Source organism: Oryx dammah, unplaced genomic scaffold (genome assembly GCF_014754425.2).
Source record: "Oryx dammah isolate SB20612 unplaced genomic scaffold, SCBI_Odam_1.1 HiC_scaffold_17, whole genome shotgun sequence".
NCBI classification, from domain to species: domain Eukaryota; kingdom Metazoa; phylum Chordata; class Mammalia; order Artiodactyla; family Bovidae; genus Oryx; species Oryx dammah.
The window spans coordinates 51,904,079-51,920,128 of NW_024070201.1; the positions used below are offsets into that span (position 1 = coordinate 51,904,079).

Consider the following 16,050-nt stretch of genomic DNA (forward strand, 5'->3'; position numbering starts at 1 on the left):
GCAAATTTCGGAAACTCAGCAGTGGCCACAGGACTGGAAAAGGTCAGTTTTTATTCCAATCCCAAAGAAAGGCAATGCCAGAGAATGCTCAAACTGCCACACAATTGCACTCATCTCACACGCTAGTAAAGTAATGCTCAAAATTCTCCAAGTCAGGCTTCAGCAATACGTGTACCATGAACTTCCATTTGTTCAAGCTGGTTTTAGAAAAGGCAGAGGAACCAGAGATCAAATTGCCAACATCTGCTGGATCATGGAAAAAGGAAGAGAGTTCCAGAAAAACATCTATTTCTGCTTTATTGACTATGCCAAAGCCTTTGACTATGTGGATCACAATAAACTGTGGAAAATTCTGAAAGAGATGGGAATACCAGACCACCTGACCTGCCTCTTGAGAAACCTATATGCAGGTCAGGAAGCAACAGTTAGAACTGGACATGGAATAACAGACTGGTTCCAAATAGGAAAAGGAGTACGTCAAGGCTGTATATTGTCACCCTGCTTATTTAACGTATATGCAGAGTATATCATGAGAAACACTGGGCTGGAAGAAGCACAAGCTGGAATCAGGATTGTGGGGGAAATATCAATAACCTCAGATATGCAGATGACACCACCCTTATGGCAGAAAGTGAAGAGGAACTTAAAAAGCCTCTTGATGAAAGTGAAAGAGGAGGGTGAAAAAGTTGGCTTAAAGCTCAGCATTCAGAAAACTAAGATCATGGCATCTGGTCCCATCACTTCATGGGAAATAGATGGGGAAACAGTGGAAACAGTGTCAGACTTTATTTTTTGGGGCTCCAAAGTTACTGCAGATGGTGATTGCAGCGATGAAATTAAAAGATGCTTACTCCTTGGAAGGAAAGTTATGACCAACCTAGGCAGCATATTGAAAAGCAGAGACATTACCAAGAAAGGTCCGTCTAGTCAAGGCTATGGTTTTTCCAGTAGTCATGTGTGGATGTGAGAGTTGGACTGTGAAGAAAGCTGAGCACCGAAGAATTAATGCTTTTGAACTGTGGTGTTGGAGAAGACTTCTTGAGAGTCCCTTGGACTGCAAGGAGATCCAACCAGTCCATTCTGAAGGAGATCGACCCTGGGATTTCTTTGGAAGGAATGACGCTAAAGCTGAAACTCCAGTACTTTGGCCACCTCATGTGAAGAGTTGACTCATTGGAAAAGACTCTGATGCTGGGAGGGATTGGGGGCAGGAGGAGAAGGGGACGACCGAGGATGAGATGGCTGGATGGCATCACTGACTCGATGGACCTGAGTCTGAGTGAACTCCGGGAGTTGGTGATGGACAGGGAGGCCTGACGTGCAGCAATTCATGGGGTTGCAAAGAGTTCGACATGGCTGAGCAACTGAACTGAACTGAATATGAGACAAGATAGCCTAAATAAACTCAGTGGAGAAAGGATGGTCTCTTTAATAAATGGTGCTGGGAAAAACTGGAAAATTGCAGGCAAAAAAATGAAATTGGGCCTCTATTTTATATCATTCATAAAAATTAACTGAAATAAATTAAACTTTTAACCAATAAGACCTGAATGTGTAAAACTCCTAAAAGAAAGCATAGAGAGAAAGCTCCTTAACATTGTCTGGCAATCATGTTTCGGAGATGACACTAAGCAACAAAAGCAAACGTCAGTGGGACTGTATCAAACTAAAAAGCTTCTGCGCAGCAAAAGAAACAGTCAACAAAATGAATAGGCGACCTATAGAATGGGAGAAAATATTTGCAAATCATATATCTGATAAGGGATTAATATCCAAAATAAGGTACATATATAATTCAAAAGCAAACACTGAAGTACCATATGACCCAGCCGTTCCACTTCTGGGCATATACACAAAGAAATGAAGTCAGAATCTCCAAGAGCTATCCGCACTGCCAGATTCACTGCATCATTATCCATAATAGCCGAGACATGGAAACAGTCTGTAAGTGTCTGTCCATGGATGAATGGGTAAAGAGAATGTGAGATACATAGATGTATATATAATATTAGTCAGATAGGAGAAATAAGAAAATTCTGCCATTTTCAACAGTGTGGATGGACCTTGAGGGCACTGCGCTAAGCAAAGTTAAGTCAGAGAGAAAGACAATATTGTATGTCAATTACATATGGAATCTTTAAAAGCCAAACTCATAAAAACAGAGTATAATGGTGGTTGGCAGAAGGTGGAGTAAATGGGGAAATGTTGGTCACAGGGTATAAATTTCCAATTCTAAGGTGAATAGGTTCTAGGCATCTAATGTACAGTGTGGAGATTATACTTAACGATACAGTATTTATGTGTTTGAAAGCTGCTAAGAGAGCAGGTCTTAAATGTTCTTCACCCCTCAAAATAAATGGAAATTACGTAAGGTGATGGAGGTGTTACTAACCTCACTATGGAATCCTTTCACAATATGTGTGTATCAAATGCCAACACTTTGTACACCTTAAACTTATACAATATATGTCAAACATAGCTCAGTAAAACTGTGAAAGAAAAGAAGAGCATCCTGATTGCAAAGGAGCATGTATTCTTCCTTTCACATCCTTGTTCACAGATGTTATGGTATTATTCATAGAAAATCCTAAGGAATTCATGAGAAAACTATTAGAGCTAATAAACAAATTTAGGAAAGTTGCAGGATGCAAGATCACCACACAAAAATCAGTTGCATTTTTTTATATTAGCAGTGAACACTGTGAAAATATAATTAGAGCAATTTTATTTGCAGTGGCACAAACACACAAACAAAAACAGAATAGTTATAAGTAAGTTTAACCAGGAGAAGGGAATGGCAAAACACCTCAGTATTCTTGCCTTGAGAACCCCATAAACAGTATGAAAAGGCAAAAAGATATGACACTGAAAGATGAACTCCACAGGTCAGTAGGTGCCCAATAAATAGCTCCAGAAAGAATGAAGATGCTGAGCCAAAGCAAAAACAACAGCCAATTGTGGATGTGACTGGTGATGGAAGTAAAGTCCAATGCTGTAAAGAACAGTATTGCATAAGGACCCGAAATGTTAGGTCCATGAAACAAGGTAAATTGGAAGTGGTCAAACAGGAGATGGCAAGAGTGAACATCGCCATTTTAGGAATCAGTGCACTAAAACGGACTAGAATGGGTGAATTGAACTCAGGTAACCATTATATCTACTACTGTGGGCAAGAATCCCTTAGAAGAAACGGAGTAGTCCTCATAGTCAACAGAAGAGTCCAAAATGCGGTACATGGGTGCAATCTCAAAAACGACAGAATGATCTCTGTTTGTTTCCAAGGCAAACCATGCAGTATCACAGTAATCGAAGTCTATGCCCCCACCACTAATGCCAAAGAAGCTGAAGTTGAATGCTTCTATGAAGACCTATAAGACCTTCTAGTTCAGTTCAATCGCTCAGTCATGTTCGACTCTTTGCAACCCCATGGACTGCAGCATGCCAGGCCTCCCTGAAGATGTCCTTTTCATCATAGGGGACTGGAATGCAAAAGTAGGAAGTCAAGAGATAACCTGGAGTAATAAGCAAGTTTGGCCTTGGAGTACAAAATGAAGCAGGGCAAAGACTTAACAGAGTTTTGCAAAGAGAACGCACTGGTCATAGCAAACACCCTCTTCCAACAACACAAGAGAAGACTCTACACATGGACATCACCAGATGGTCAACAATGAAATCAGATTGATTATATTCTTTGCAGCCAAAGATGGAGAAGCTCTATACAATCAGCAAAAACAAGACTGGGAGATGACTGTGGCTCAGATCATGAACTCCCTATTGCAAAATTCAGGCTCAAATTGAAGAAAGTAGGGAAAACTACTAGACCATTCAGGTATGACGTAAATCAAATCCCTTACAGTTATGAAGTGGGAGTGACAAATAGATTCAAGGAATTAGATCTGATACACAGAGTTCCTGAAGAACTATGGACCAAGGTTTGTGACATTGTACAGGAGACAGTGATCAAGACCATCACCAAGAAAAAGAAATGCGAAAAGGCAAAACGGTTGTCTGAGGAGGCCTTGGAAATAGCTGAGAAAAGAAGCAAAAGTCAAAGGAGAAAAGGAAAGATACATACATCTGAATGCAGAGTTCCAAAGAATAGCAAGGAGAGATAAGAAAGGCTTCCTAAGTGATCAATGCAAAGAAACAGAGGAAAACAATAGAATGGGAAAGACAGATTTCTTCAAGAAAATTAGAGATACCAAGGGAACATTTCATGCAAAGATGGGCACTATAAAGGACAGAAATGGTATGGACCTAACAGAAGCAGAAGATATTAAGAAGAGGTGGCAAGAATACAAAGAACTATACAAAAAAGATCATGACCCAGACAGCCACGATGGTGTGATCACCCACCTGGAGCCAGACATCCTGGAATGCAAAGTCAAGTGGGCCTTAGGAAGCATCACTATGAACAAAGCTAGCGGAAATGATGGAATTCCAGTTGAGCTCTTTCAAATCCTAAAAGATGATGCTGTGAAAGGGCTGCATTCAGTACACCAGCAAATTTGGAAAACTCAGCAGTGGCCACAGGACTGGAAAAGTTCAGTTTTCATTCCGATCTCAAAAAAAGGCAATGCCAAAGAATGCTAAAACTACTGCACAACTGCTCTCACCTCACATGCTAGCAAAGTAATGCTCAAAATTCTCCAAGCCAGGCTTTAACAGTACATGAACCAAGAACTTCGGATGTCCAAGCTGGATTTTGAAAAGGCAGAGGAATCAGAGATCAAATTGCTAACATCCGTTGGATCATCGAAAAAGCAAGAGAGTTCCAGAAAAACATCTACTTCTGCTTTAGTGACTATGCCAAAGCCTTTGACTGTGTGGATCATAATAAACCGTGGAAAATTCTTCAAGAAATGGAATATCAGACCACCTTACCTGCCTCCTGAGAAATCTGTATACAGCTCAAGAAGCAACTGTTAGAACTAAACATGGAACAACAGTCTGGTCCCAAATTGAGAGAGAACATGTACCTCATTACCTCCTTTATAAGTTTTCTCTTAACTAATCTGCTATCATAAAATTTTAAATCTTTTGCTCAAAAGAGTAGATATGACTATTCCATTCCAGAGCCAAGTAAAATCACTCAAGGAAATAATTTCTGTTTGGGATCATCTGCATGGCTACGTGTCCACCTTGTCTTCTGGTAAATTCTTATTTATCCTTCAAAATACATATGCCACTGAAGGCTTTTCCAACCCTGTTCTCACTCCATCCCACGTAATTAATTAATAACTTTTATGCCATTATTAGGCAAAATTATAAGGCATAATTTTTCACTGTACCATTTAACTGTGTTATATTGAATTATTTGTCTGCTCCACTGGACTCTGATTCCTTGAAGACCTAGACTGTACCTCATTCTTTTTTGTATTTCCAGTGCCCAGATAATGCTCATAGGTGACTGGCATATAGTAAGTGTATGTTAAATGCTTGTTGAGTAGAGCTGTTACCCAGTAAGATCAGTGTTATAATACAGCTACTTTGGTTTTTGGTTTGCATTGTAAAATCATAATATAATGCACAAGACAAATCTTGTGATCTTGAAACCTCTTAATCACCAGGATGTAGGCCTTTGGAAGCTTAAATGTAGTAGATTAAGGGAGAGAGTATATTTAATTTTTACTCCCTACATGGGAATCTAGTGCATTGCTAGGTGTTTTATAAGTACTTAAATATTTGTTTCATGGGTGATTTAGATTGCTTGAGAAGCGGTCTAGGCCTAAGCAAAGGGAAAAAAAAATCTTTCTAAAGGTGATTTAATATTGTATCCATCCTATTTTTAAAATTACTATTATTTTTAAAAGTTATTTTTTGGCTGCACTGGCTCTTGCTTGCAGTGCGTGGGCTTTCTCTAGTTGCAGCACACAGGGGCTTCTCTTGGGGAGCATGGACTTCTTGTTGCAGTACATGGGCTTAGTTGCCCTGAGGCATGTGAGATCTTAGTTCCCTGAAGGGGGATCAAACCTGCATCCCCTGCATTGGAAGGCAGATTCTTATCCACTGGACCTCTATCCATTCTATGAAGGAAGGTGAGGTGTCCCTACATTTTTCTAAGCATGAGTGAAATAGCCATAGGTCTTGTGTTATTTAGGCAGGATCTAAGTTTGGAAACAAGGACTTAAACCAGATGTCCTCTCTGGGGAACTCTCTCTTTGGACAGGATTTGTTCTTAGAATTATTTTGTTAATTAATACATTTTCTGTTATAGCGGCATAGCTTTGAAAGCACAGATGAGATTGTCATCTTTTTTTTCCTTAGCAGTCACAGGCTACGGTTGACGATTTGTCTTTATTCTCTTTTAGGAACCTAAATTCCAAGATGGAAAGGAGTCAGAGCTGCAGTGACACCGGTCAGGACAGAGCAAAGAGCAGACTCAGAGCAGCCCCAACCAGCAAAGCCAAGGTAGACCTTGGACACAGGCTTCTTGGGCTCTCTCGTCCCGTCCCATAGCCTCCTGCACGTGGCCACAAGAGAACGATTTCAGATGAGAAGAGGCACAGTGGATCCTAGGCAAACTCATTATGTTGGAGAATTTTACAAAGCAGATGTGAAGGAAGAGAGTTTGAATTAGTAGCAAGATAAGTAGAATGAGGCCTCCTAGAAAAACCTACTTCAAAATTCTAGATGAGGTTTTTTCATAAAGGTTTTTAATCTCATTATTTGTTTCATGTGTAGGAATTTCTCTAAATGGTGGGTGCACTCTAAATGAGGGATTTTCTACATTTCTTAGACTTGTTATCACCCTTTATCTCTTTTCTTACCCTTCTCTACCCCTCTACCATCAAGAAGGAATGATGAAGAAAAAGGTTATATATGTATGTATACATAGTCTTTTCATCTCTTTCAGGCCACAGCCATGACCCCCACCTCCAACCCCATCATTGGTGTCCTGCTATCCACCCGGAACCACCGCTGCCTCTCGGCTCCTGACCTGACCGTTGAGAAGCGCCTGCCCTTCAGCTCCCTGTCAGCCTTGGCTTCCTTACATAAGCCAGAGCGCTCTATCAGCCCTGAGAGTAACGACAGCATCTCAGAAGAGCTAAACCATTTCAAGCCCATTGTCTGCTCACCGTGTACTCCTCCCAAGAGGCTCCCTGATGGCCGCGTGCTGAGTCCCCTCATCATCAAATCAACACCCCGCAACCTAAACAGAAGCCTGCAGAAGCAGACTTCTTATGAGGCTAGTCCACGGATCCTCAAAAAGTGGGAGCAGATCTTTCAGGAGCGGCAGATCAAAAAGACCCTTTCAAAAGCTACCCTCACCTCCCTGGCTCCAGAAACAGGGGACGACTTACTAGTCTCTGAAGTTACGCAGTCTAGCAAGGAGAAGCCTCTTCTGGCTTTAAATACGAGACTGTCCAGTGGGCAAGTTCTCTCTGAGTGTACAGGACCTACCGCCCCCGACCTTGATTATTTTTCCTCTGTTAGCCAGACAAAAGCAGAACAGGGCAGTGACCATAAAAAGAGCACTGAGATCCCATTGGAAACCTGCTGCTCTTCAGAACTTCCAGTGGGGGCCAGTGGGACTTCTTTGGAGAGAGAGCAGTTGGAAAGGTCAGGGTCACCCCCAGATGCCAAGTTAGATAAAACCCGTATAACAGCAACTATGAAAATCTCAGCAGTTAACTCAGTGCTACCTAAAAACAGTGTTTTGGGTGGGGTCCTCAAAACAAAGAAACAGTTGAAGACAGTGAATCATTTTGATCTGCCTAATGGTGTTCTGGCAGACAACCTAGGAGATGAGCCACTTCCTTCCTTGCGTCGGGGCAGGAAAAGACGCTGTAAGACCAAGCACTTGGAACAAAATGGCTCCCTTAAGAAACTGCGACAAAGCAGTGGCGAGGTGGGTCTGGCCCCCACAGACCCAGTGCTGCGAGAGATGGAGCAGAAATTGCAGCAAGAGGAAGAGGACCGGCAGCTGGCTCTGCAGTTGCAGCGCATGTTTGACAATGAAAGGCGGACTGTGAGTCGGCGAAAAGGAAGCGTGGATCAGTATCTCCTGCGGTCCAGCAGCATGGCGGGGGCCAAGTAGCACCTGATGGACAGTGTTACCTGTTTTTCTCAGAGGTCTTTGAGCTTGATCATTTACCCTGAAGAAATGAGTGTTCTCACTTTGGGTTTCTTTTAATGGCAAAACACTGTCAAATATGATTCTGAGAGGTTTTGGGGCCTTTGTAGACTATATCCAAGGGAACTCCGTCTCTGCCTCCTTGTGACCCAGGCCAGAAGCACTCCTCACTCCCTAGGGTGGCCCACCCCTTAGGGTATCTGGGCCAAATCTGGCAGCACCTGCTTGGCATGAGATTCAGGAGCAGAGTGGCCAGGGTTAGATGGCAGAGGAGAAAGGGGATGCCTTCTTACATTGATAGACCTCCTGACTTCTTTCAGCAGGTGGTGTTTCAAATCAGCCTTGCAGATAAAAATTAGTTCCATCTCCCCCCCACCCGAAGAAGTGCAACAGTGTAGTTCTTTGGCAAATCCAAAAAGATTGTGTTCCCCCTTCTTACCTTTGCTTCAAGTAAATATACCTAATGAAATCAGTTTTTATGCTTCTACAAAAGTTAATTTACATTCCTTCTTAAAAAAAAATAACACTTGATTAATACTATATAGTTGACAGACCACATTCATAGTCATTGTTTAATTTGGTCTTTTCAGGAGACCTCACATGTAAGTGGTATTAGCCCCAGTTTTTGATGATGAAACTGCATTGCAGATGTTCAGGTTCTCTCAACTACTAAGGGCATACATAGCCCAGACTGATTGCTGGGTCTCCCGACAACAAATCCCATGGATTTTTTCCACACTTAAGAGGTTGCCATAATGGACAGCAATCCAAGAACATACCAGGGGAACCTAGAGAAAGCTGGCTGGGCTTTGAGTATTGATTGTGCAAAATCCACATGCAGATAATTGAGATTGACTGGAAGTGCAAACATATACTGTATAGTTATCCACATCCCTCCAGTTTACAGCCTTCTGTTTTCCTGGGGTTCCACTCTGTTAGATAAACTATGATTGGACCTCCTTATTACTCTCCTTTTGGACAAGAGTTATCTGCAGTGTTGTTCTAAAATCCAAAAAATTTGCCCAGAAGTCAGGCAAGAACAGCACTGAGACTCCCTACTGTGGAAACACGGTGTCTAGCTGGATGCAGCTGGTCAATTCAGTCCCATGGACCTTTGGGGTTTATTTTCCTTAGCAGGTGACACCGTGTGTCTTTTGCATCTCTGGTGGTGCTTGGTGCTTCTGCCCATCTGGGCTTATTGAGAGTAGGGGTTAAGATAGAATTTTAGGGAATCTCTGGTGGGCTGGCATTCCCTGTGCATGTATGAGCTGTTACTATAAAGTCATGTGACTAGCATTTTAACAAGCCTTTCAGATCTTACATATCCCAGTGTACACTGTGCCCCTCAGGTGGCCTCAGCTGGATGCTGCACAGTTTTTCCAATGATGTTGTCTTTGGTGAAAACATTTCTGGAACTGTCCTCAAAGTCTGGAGACATCTAGACATCTAATATTCAAACTGGAAAGGACGTTAATGGCTGTCTATTCCAGCTTCTTCCTCTTACTAAGGCAGAAGCTAAGGTCCAGAATAACTCACTTATCCAGATCACAAAGGATTTACTGTATCCCCTACTTTTGATTCTTAGACGATTTGCCTCCCTACTTCTCTTTCATCTTTGGGTTATAGGAAAGAGAATTTTAATTTGAAACTAGTCAGAAGCTATTGGAAACCTTTGGAACAGAAAGTAGGTTATCAAGAGGGTTTGGAGTCAGAAACGAGGTGCAGCTGTAAAGCAGTCAGAGCCGTTTTCTTGGGCAACTCATACACAATTCCCAGAGGAGTTCCAGAGCTGTCGGAAGTACCTGGGTAATCACTGAGATATGTGGGACTTCCTCAGTGGCTGCTTTGGTGGGGAATGTCACTCACCTGAATATGTGTGTCTGTGCGTGCACACGTGCAGATGTGTGTTTAGAAGATATACACCAATCTCATTACTTCATCTTCACACCACTTCAGTTTTAGGTCCTCCCAGCAACATGGGCCCTCCAAAAGCTGCTGGAGGGCATATTGGTGCCCAGGATAGAAAAGCTGGCAGCAGTTTGTAGAGGACAGGGAGGGTGACTTAGAGATGTCAGTTACTGCCATTTCATGGAGTTCCTTTTCGATCTTAGTAAATGTTATTGGAAGGCTAGTCTCATTGGTAGTAGCAAAGACACTTATTTTTCCACTTGTCACCTTTTTCTGTATCTCCAATAATTTGAAAAACTTTTCAGTTGGAGCTAATTTTAGTTTTTGGAAAAAAAGATGAATATTTTTAATAGAAAAGATATATATTTTAAATATTTCACCAAAGTAATACTTTCATTTTAAGAAATTGCTTAGTAGTAGCAACAAGTTTCAGCATCAGGTTGCACAGTGAAAATCTGTTACATGAATATTCCAAAAGCTGAATCCAGTTTAGTGACCCCCTACTGTGGAGCCTTGAATGGTACTGACAGTTGTTTCCAGACTTCGAGCTGAGCAGCAGTCCTTCAAACATAGGCAAAGTAGTTTAGGCTAAGGAAGGAGGAGGCTTAATCTTTCATCTTCCTGGCTTTGGAGGAGGGTAAAACCACTAAGATATTATCTGTATTTTAACAGGCTTCCCATGCTTAACTACTAAAACCTGAACACTTCTTTCTGAAAGAATTCCCCTCCCCTGTTGCTTAATTGTGAAGTTGGTCACAAATGGAGTTGTTGACATGAATTCTTTAGAGAAAAAGACACGGAAGGAAAACAGAATGATGGGGAGGGTTTGTGAGCTAGAATGAAAGATATGCTATCTCCCAAAACAAACGTTTCTCACAGATCATTGGAATCTGCTTCACCATAGAAATTTCCCACGTTCTGTTTACTCTGTTCCTTGTGTATATGCATTGTGTTTTTTCTTATTAAAGGCGAAGTTATGAGAGGTTGGAGGATGGAGGTCATCCTAATGGGAAATCCAAGAAACATGGTTCCCGAGAACGGGGCTCGAAGCTCTTTTTTTAAACAAGTGGGAAAGATACTTTGGGAACATGTTCATGATCCATTGATTGTATCCGCTGGAAGAAGTTATCTGGGCCTGTTGGGTTGATGTCAAGTTTGGGGATTATGTATCCAGCCCCGGGCCCCTTTCATATAATTGCCTCTTTTTAGAAGGTTGATTCTTTTTGGCTGAAGCTTCCCAAGAAAACCTTTTGTAAATGGCTTCATTTATTTTTTTAAATGGAATCTTTAAATTTTTGCCTGGAGGAAGCACTAGTGATTAATGCCTTCTGTGTTTTTTTGTTGTTGTTCATTTTCTCTTAAAAATGCCCTTAAGAGATTAAAGCTGCTTAATTAATTGCTATGTGATTACAAACTGACTAAGATGGAAAGCTGCCACTGGCTTGACTGGTGAAGCTGATGACCGAAGGCTGTGTTGCTCATCCTTTTTGTTCCATTTGACAGGTATTTCCTGAGTTTCGAACTTTTGCCAGCCCTGTGTTGGGTCATGGATATAAAGAAGGAAAGGACAGTCCATGCTCTTGAACTCAGTGTCTCCTGGAATGTATTTGAATGCATGTGTGGCTGGAGAGTTCGTTAACAGTTTCGTAAAGGGCCATGGCGATGATCTTGGACGGCCCATTCAAGGTACCGTCCAGCACCCTTGGACATGTTAGATACCCCCATCAGTTCTGTGAACTTGACTGCAATATTGCTTTCTGTTTCTGAAGTACTTTTACCAGAGGAGAATGATCTTTCTCCTCCCACGATTATAGGACAATCATAGTTCTCCAGGAGCTGCTTTTAGCATAAAGCCCCAAGAAATGAGGAAGACTGTGGATCACTGACATGGTCAGAGGTGGTTCGAATCTCAACTTAGCAACCTACCAACCTCTCCACGAACCAGACCTCTCACCAAAGCTGGCAGCAACTTGGGATTCTTTTCCTTTTTCTTGCATGGCTTTCCATTGAGATGGAAGGCCAGCTGGTGAGTAGGGGAAGAAAAAGGAAGGCTGGATCATAATCACAAAAAGTTATATAGCTGGAATGGGCATGGGAATTACCCAAGCCACACTGTCCCACCTGATGCCCTCCTTCTCTTTAAGAAACAAGGAACTTGGGGTTCAGTGCCCTGTGTCATATTTTGTACTATAGTTATCTAAGGTCTGAATGAATAGTCCTCTAAGTCCTCTAAGCTGCACACACACACAATTTGCTCATGAAGGAGATAGCCAAATGATTATTTTAACAGGTTTTTCTTCCTGCTTTTTTTCAGATAGAATTAAAATGTACCCAGATCCCTTGAATACACACCGAGGTAGGGAACCCCCCGCCCCCTGCCCTGCCCCATAGTGAGAGTAATGTGAACATGAAATCTTGGTAAGTGATATATTTTGACTGAACAGCCTGTCATTTTTAACTACCAGGGATTAGAACACAGTTAGCTCTCCATTTTTCTTTGAAAATCAAAAACTCCATAGGGACTTAATTTTTCTCGGCCAGCCATTTTTTAACAACCCACAGATTGGTCATTTGGCTTGGCTTTTAGAAGTAAATATAGCTACTTATGTTGTGACTCAATGAGAATGACTTATTCTTGTGTCAGTGAGGAAGCAGGTCTGCTTTTTATTTTCTGAGGGGTGGAATACTAGGAAAAGAGGCTGCTTGAATAGGCTTTCCTCCAAAGATGATCCAGAAATGCATCTTGACACATGTCATCACAGTTAAGATACATATACAGAAGTCTTCAGTTTAGAAACTGGTTATATTGGATGAAGGAAATGTGCCAAGACTGAATGTGCACATTGTTCTATGTATTATCAGTATTTTTTTCCTAAGAAAAATATTTACACACTTTGCTTTGTGAGTAAATGCTTCCTTAATGCCTTGTCTCAGTAGTTGTAGGAGGCAACCTCAAACTGGGGTGCCTCCCTTTCTACCTTTTCTGGAGTCTTAACAACTAGTTGGACAAAGCCAAGGCAAGGCCAGGCTTGTTCTTCCTTTCCTCTCATTTAATAAAGGGTAAAAATAGGGACTGTACTCCTCAAAGATCAAGCCATGAGAGCTCAAGAGCAGCTTTTGGGCCCTGGCTCCAGATGGTGGCAGATTCTCCCTTATTGGCCCTGCCTTCTCCCACGCTGTGCCACGAGGGGCAGGGGCTTTTGCTCAGTGGTTCAACCCTTAACCTCCAACAGAACCTTAAAAGTTCCAGTGAGAATGGATAATTTTATAAGGGAAATATGATTGTCTCAAGTGCCAACTAATGGATTTTGTCTGTCTGTGACTGATGTACTATTTATTTACTCTTAATTCTTCATACAGTTATCCTTAAGGCCTTATGCCCTTCCACCCAGAAAAAAAATAGTTTGGATTTTGGTTTTATTCAACCTGCTGTCTGCAGTAGAGTACAGAAGGGGCCTAGATCTTTGGAAGTGCCACTGCTAGATGCCTCCTCTCCAACTCTTCAGAAACAGTGTTTTGACAAAGAGGACTCAGAACAGGGCATCCCTATCAGGAATGCTTCTGCCCACACAGGACCAAATGGGATGATGTGTTATTTGAACAGTACTAAAGTGCATTCCTCAATGCAGGTTTGCCAGGCTGAGGAGAAGCCCAAGTTGAGAATACAGTAAAGCAAATTCATGAATGTTCTGTTTCTAGTCAAAGTCTTATCTCTGGAGAGCAATCTCAGGCAAATCTGAGCTAAGTGTAGACTGTATATGAGTTCTGGTGCCATTTCTGCTTTAGAAGATGCCCCATATTGGAATGTCTTGCTTCAGCATTCAAAATGATAGGAAAACCAGTTTATTCAGATGGTATCCATGTGCAGTAACAGAAAGGTAAGAGCATCTGATCTAGATAAGTATAGCCTCTTCAGGATAGTCTCATACAGGTAAAGGACTGGCCTGACTGGGCAGAGAGCGCAGATATGCTCTGGGCCAAAAAGCAGAGTTAGGATTACTGAGGGACTTGAGCAGATGCTTAGCCCGACGACTTGAGCCATCCACTAGTTCTCCCAACAAAGGAAGGGACAGCCTTCGGAGGGAATGAGCTCCCTGTCACTAGATGTGCAAGCACAAACTGCGTGATCTGGGGAGACGGCAAGAGACTTCCTGCCTTGAAGCTGGGTGAGCATGTTCTCAGGAGCCTTTCAGGCCTATGAGCTTACAGTTTGATACGTGTTTCTGGCTGAAGGGAGCATCCCAGATCTCCTGAATTCGAACCTAGTGAGGTTTACATGAATGTTGGGGTGGATTCTCTTTCCTAACATTAGCAGAAGGGTGGTTTTGGGCCTACGTGATCCAACGTGGCAATTCAGCAACAGGCCCCAGCACAGGAGTGCCGTGGAGGGTAGCACTGTAGGTATTACCTGAATCGGTCCCGGTGCCTGTGTGAGTGAGACGGAACTGACTTTGGAACTTGGCATGTCTATGAGAGTGCATGTGATCGTGCGGGAGACTGTCTGAACTTGAATGTGTATGTCTGGTATGACACAGCTTGGTGTAAATATGTGTCTGGCCCCGTTTGTGGCTGTGGTTGAGTATGATGGCATGTAAAGACTTGTGTCCTAATAGTCGCACACTCGAGATACAGCAGACACTGCACCACAGACCTGTGGCGACCAGACTACTTCTGTAATTGCCTTAATTGCACCTTAGGTTGTGAGACTTTGTGCCTTGCCGTGGATCCTTCATTTCTATGCCACTGCTTCCTGGACCCCGGGAACTAGGCCAGGTCTGACTTGTAGGCACCTCTAGGAGAGCAGTCTAAGGAGCAATCGTTGGCCAGGTGACTAGGTCACACCCAGTGTCCGTCCTGAAGTGCACTCTCCAGAATTCAGCCCCAGTGGCCTTCTCTGCAGCAGGTGCGGAGGACTGTGCACGTACAAGAATGGAGCAACCCTTTAGGCTGCCTAGGCTGCCTTGAGCAGCTTGCTTACCCTGCATCCAGGCTGACCCTGCACAGTCCACAGTCCACAATCCAGTTTTAGAGTCATGTCCCACTGCACTTGCACATGGGACTTTGGTTTACATCCTGGATTAGAAGACCTTGGGAAACTCCATGTAAGCCCTTACCTCAACTTGTCCCAACTTTGTGGTGATATCCATCTAACAAGGAAATCCCCAATCCTCTTCTCCCTTCCATTTGCCATCACAGTGGAAAAGGCTACCCAACAGAGAGAGCCTCAAGGATTTCAAGGTCCTAGAGGCCTCAGTTTTGCACCTGAGCCCTGCTCCTAACACAGACACACACTACTGGACCTGTCCCCCGCCTCCCACACACACACACACTTGGCTGTGGGCAAGTTAACCTCTCTGAGCCTTAAGATTCTCTGCTGCTTTTCTGTTTCGTCAACCATTTTGTGTCTTAGTGCTTACCCCAGCTCTGTGGGATTACACTGTTATCACCTGTGTGACTCAGGCAGGTTTCCCATGGGACTCTTAAAGATGTGTATCAGCTGGGGTTTCTTTCCCACAATGGAATGACCTGGCCCAGGCTCCAGAAAGGAATGAGGGCTACCTTGCTCTATGCACTCACTCTTTATTGCTGTTGGACAAGGTGCTGATTCCTGCCTGGCCCAGGAAGGGGAGGTCCTGACCAGCTCCCCACTCTCTGTGGCCAGCAAGCAAGGCTGAGCAGAGCTTGGAGACCTGAACCTGTCCCAAGGAGCGGTCAAGGGTGTGGCACCCTTGCGAAGGGTGCAGGGCACAGGCTAGTTGGCACCCATGGCCCCGTGCACAGCCCTAGCCTTTCAAGTCGCTGGCTGTGGGCTCCTGGTAGAATTCATCCATGAATTCGAGGAAGCGGCCCAACTTAGGCTGGCTCCCGCTCAGTGCCGGGCGGGCCTGGGACGGTGCTGTGGTCCCAAACACTGACCGCAGCGAGCAGCGCACCAGCCGCCGGTAGCGCGCACGGAACTCCTTCAGCAGCTTTTTGGCCTCCAGGAACTGCTTCTGGTTCACCAGCCGCTGCTCTGTCCGCTGGCGCAGGACGGCTCCTATAGGGAGAAAAGCCAGGAGGGACAC

General features: G+C 43.4%; 2 protein-coding genes across 8 annotated transcripts in view; one reads left to right on the forward strand and one right to left on the reverse strand.

Annotated features, from left to right (window-relative positions):
- The window catches only part of RNF169 (ring finger protein 169), an 87,591-nt gene extending 79,042 nt beyond the window's left edge, over positions 1 to 8,549 (forward strand). Inside the window, exons 5-6 of the mRNA XM_040258822.1 lie at positions 6,312 to 6,411; positions 6,857 to 8,549. Coding sequence (XP_040114756.1) covers positions 6,312 to 6,411; positions 6,857 to 8,041 — 1,285 coding nt within the window. The 3' untranslated portion in view covers positions 8,042 to 8,549. The remainder of the gene's footprint in view (positions 1 to 6,311; positions 6,412 to 6,856) is intronic.
- The window catches only part of XRRA1 (X-ray radiation resistance associated 1), a 74,083-nt gene continuing 66,486 nt past the window's right edge, over positions 8,454 to 16,050 (reverse strand). For all 7 annotated transcript variants that reach the window (XM_040258808.1, XM_040258809.1, XM_040258807.1 and 4 more), the window contains 2 exons: positions 9,748 to 16,022; positions 8,454 to 9,690 (listed from right to left, as the gene is read on the reverse strand). In XM_040258808.1, the coding sequence (XP_040114742.1) occupies positions 15,769 to 16,022 (254 nt within the window). In that variant the 3' untranslated portion in view covers positions 8,454 to 9,690; positions 9,748 to 15,768. The remainder of the gene's footprint in view (positions 9,691 to 9,747; positions 16,023 to 16,050) is intronic.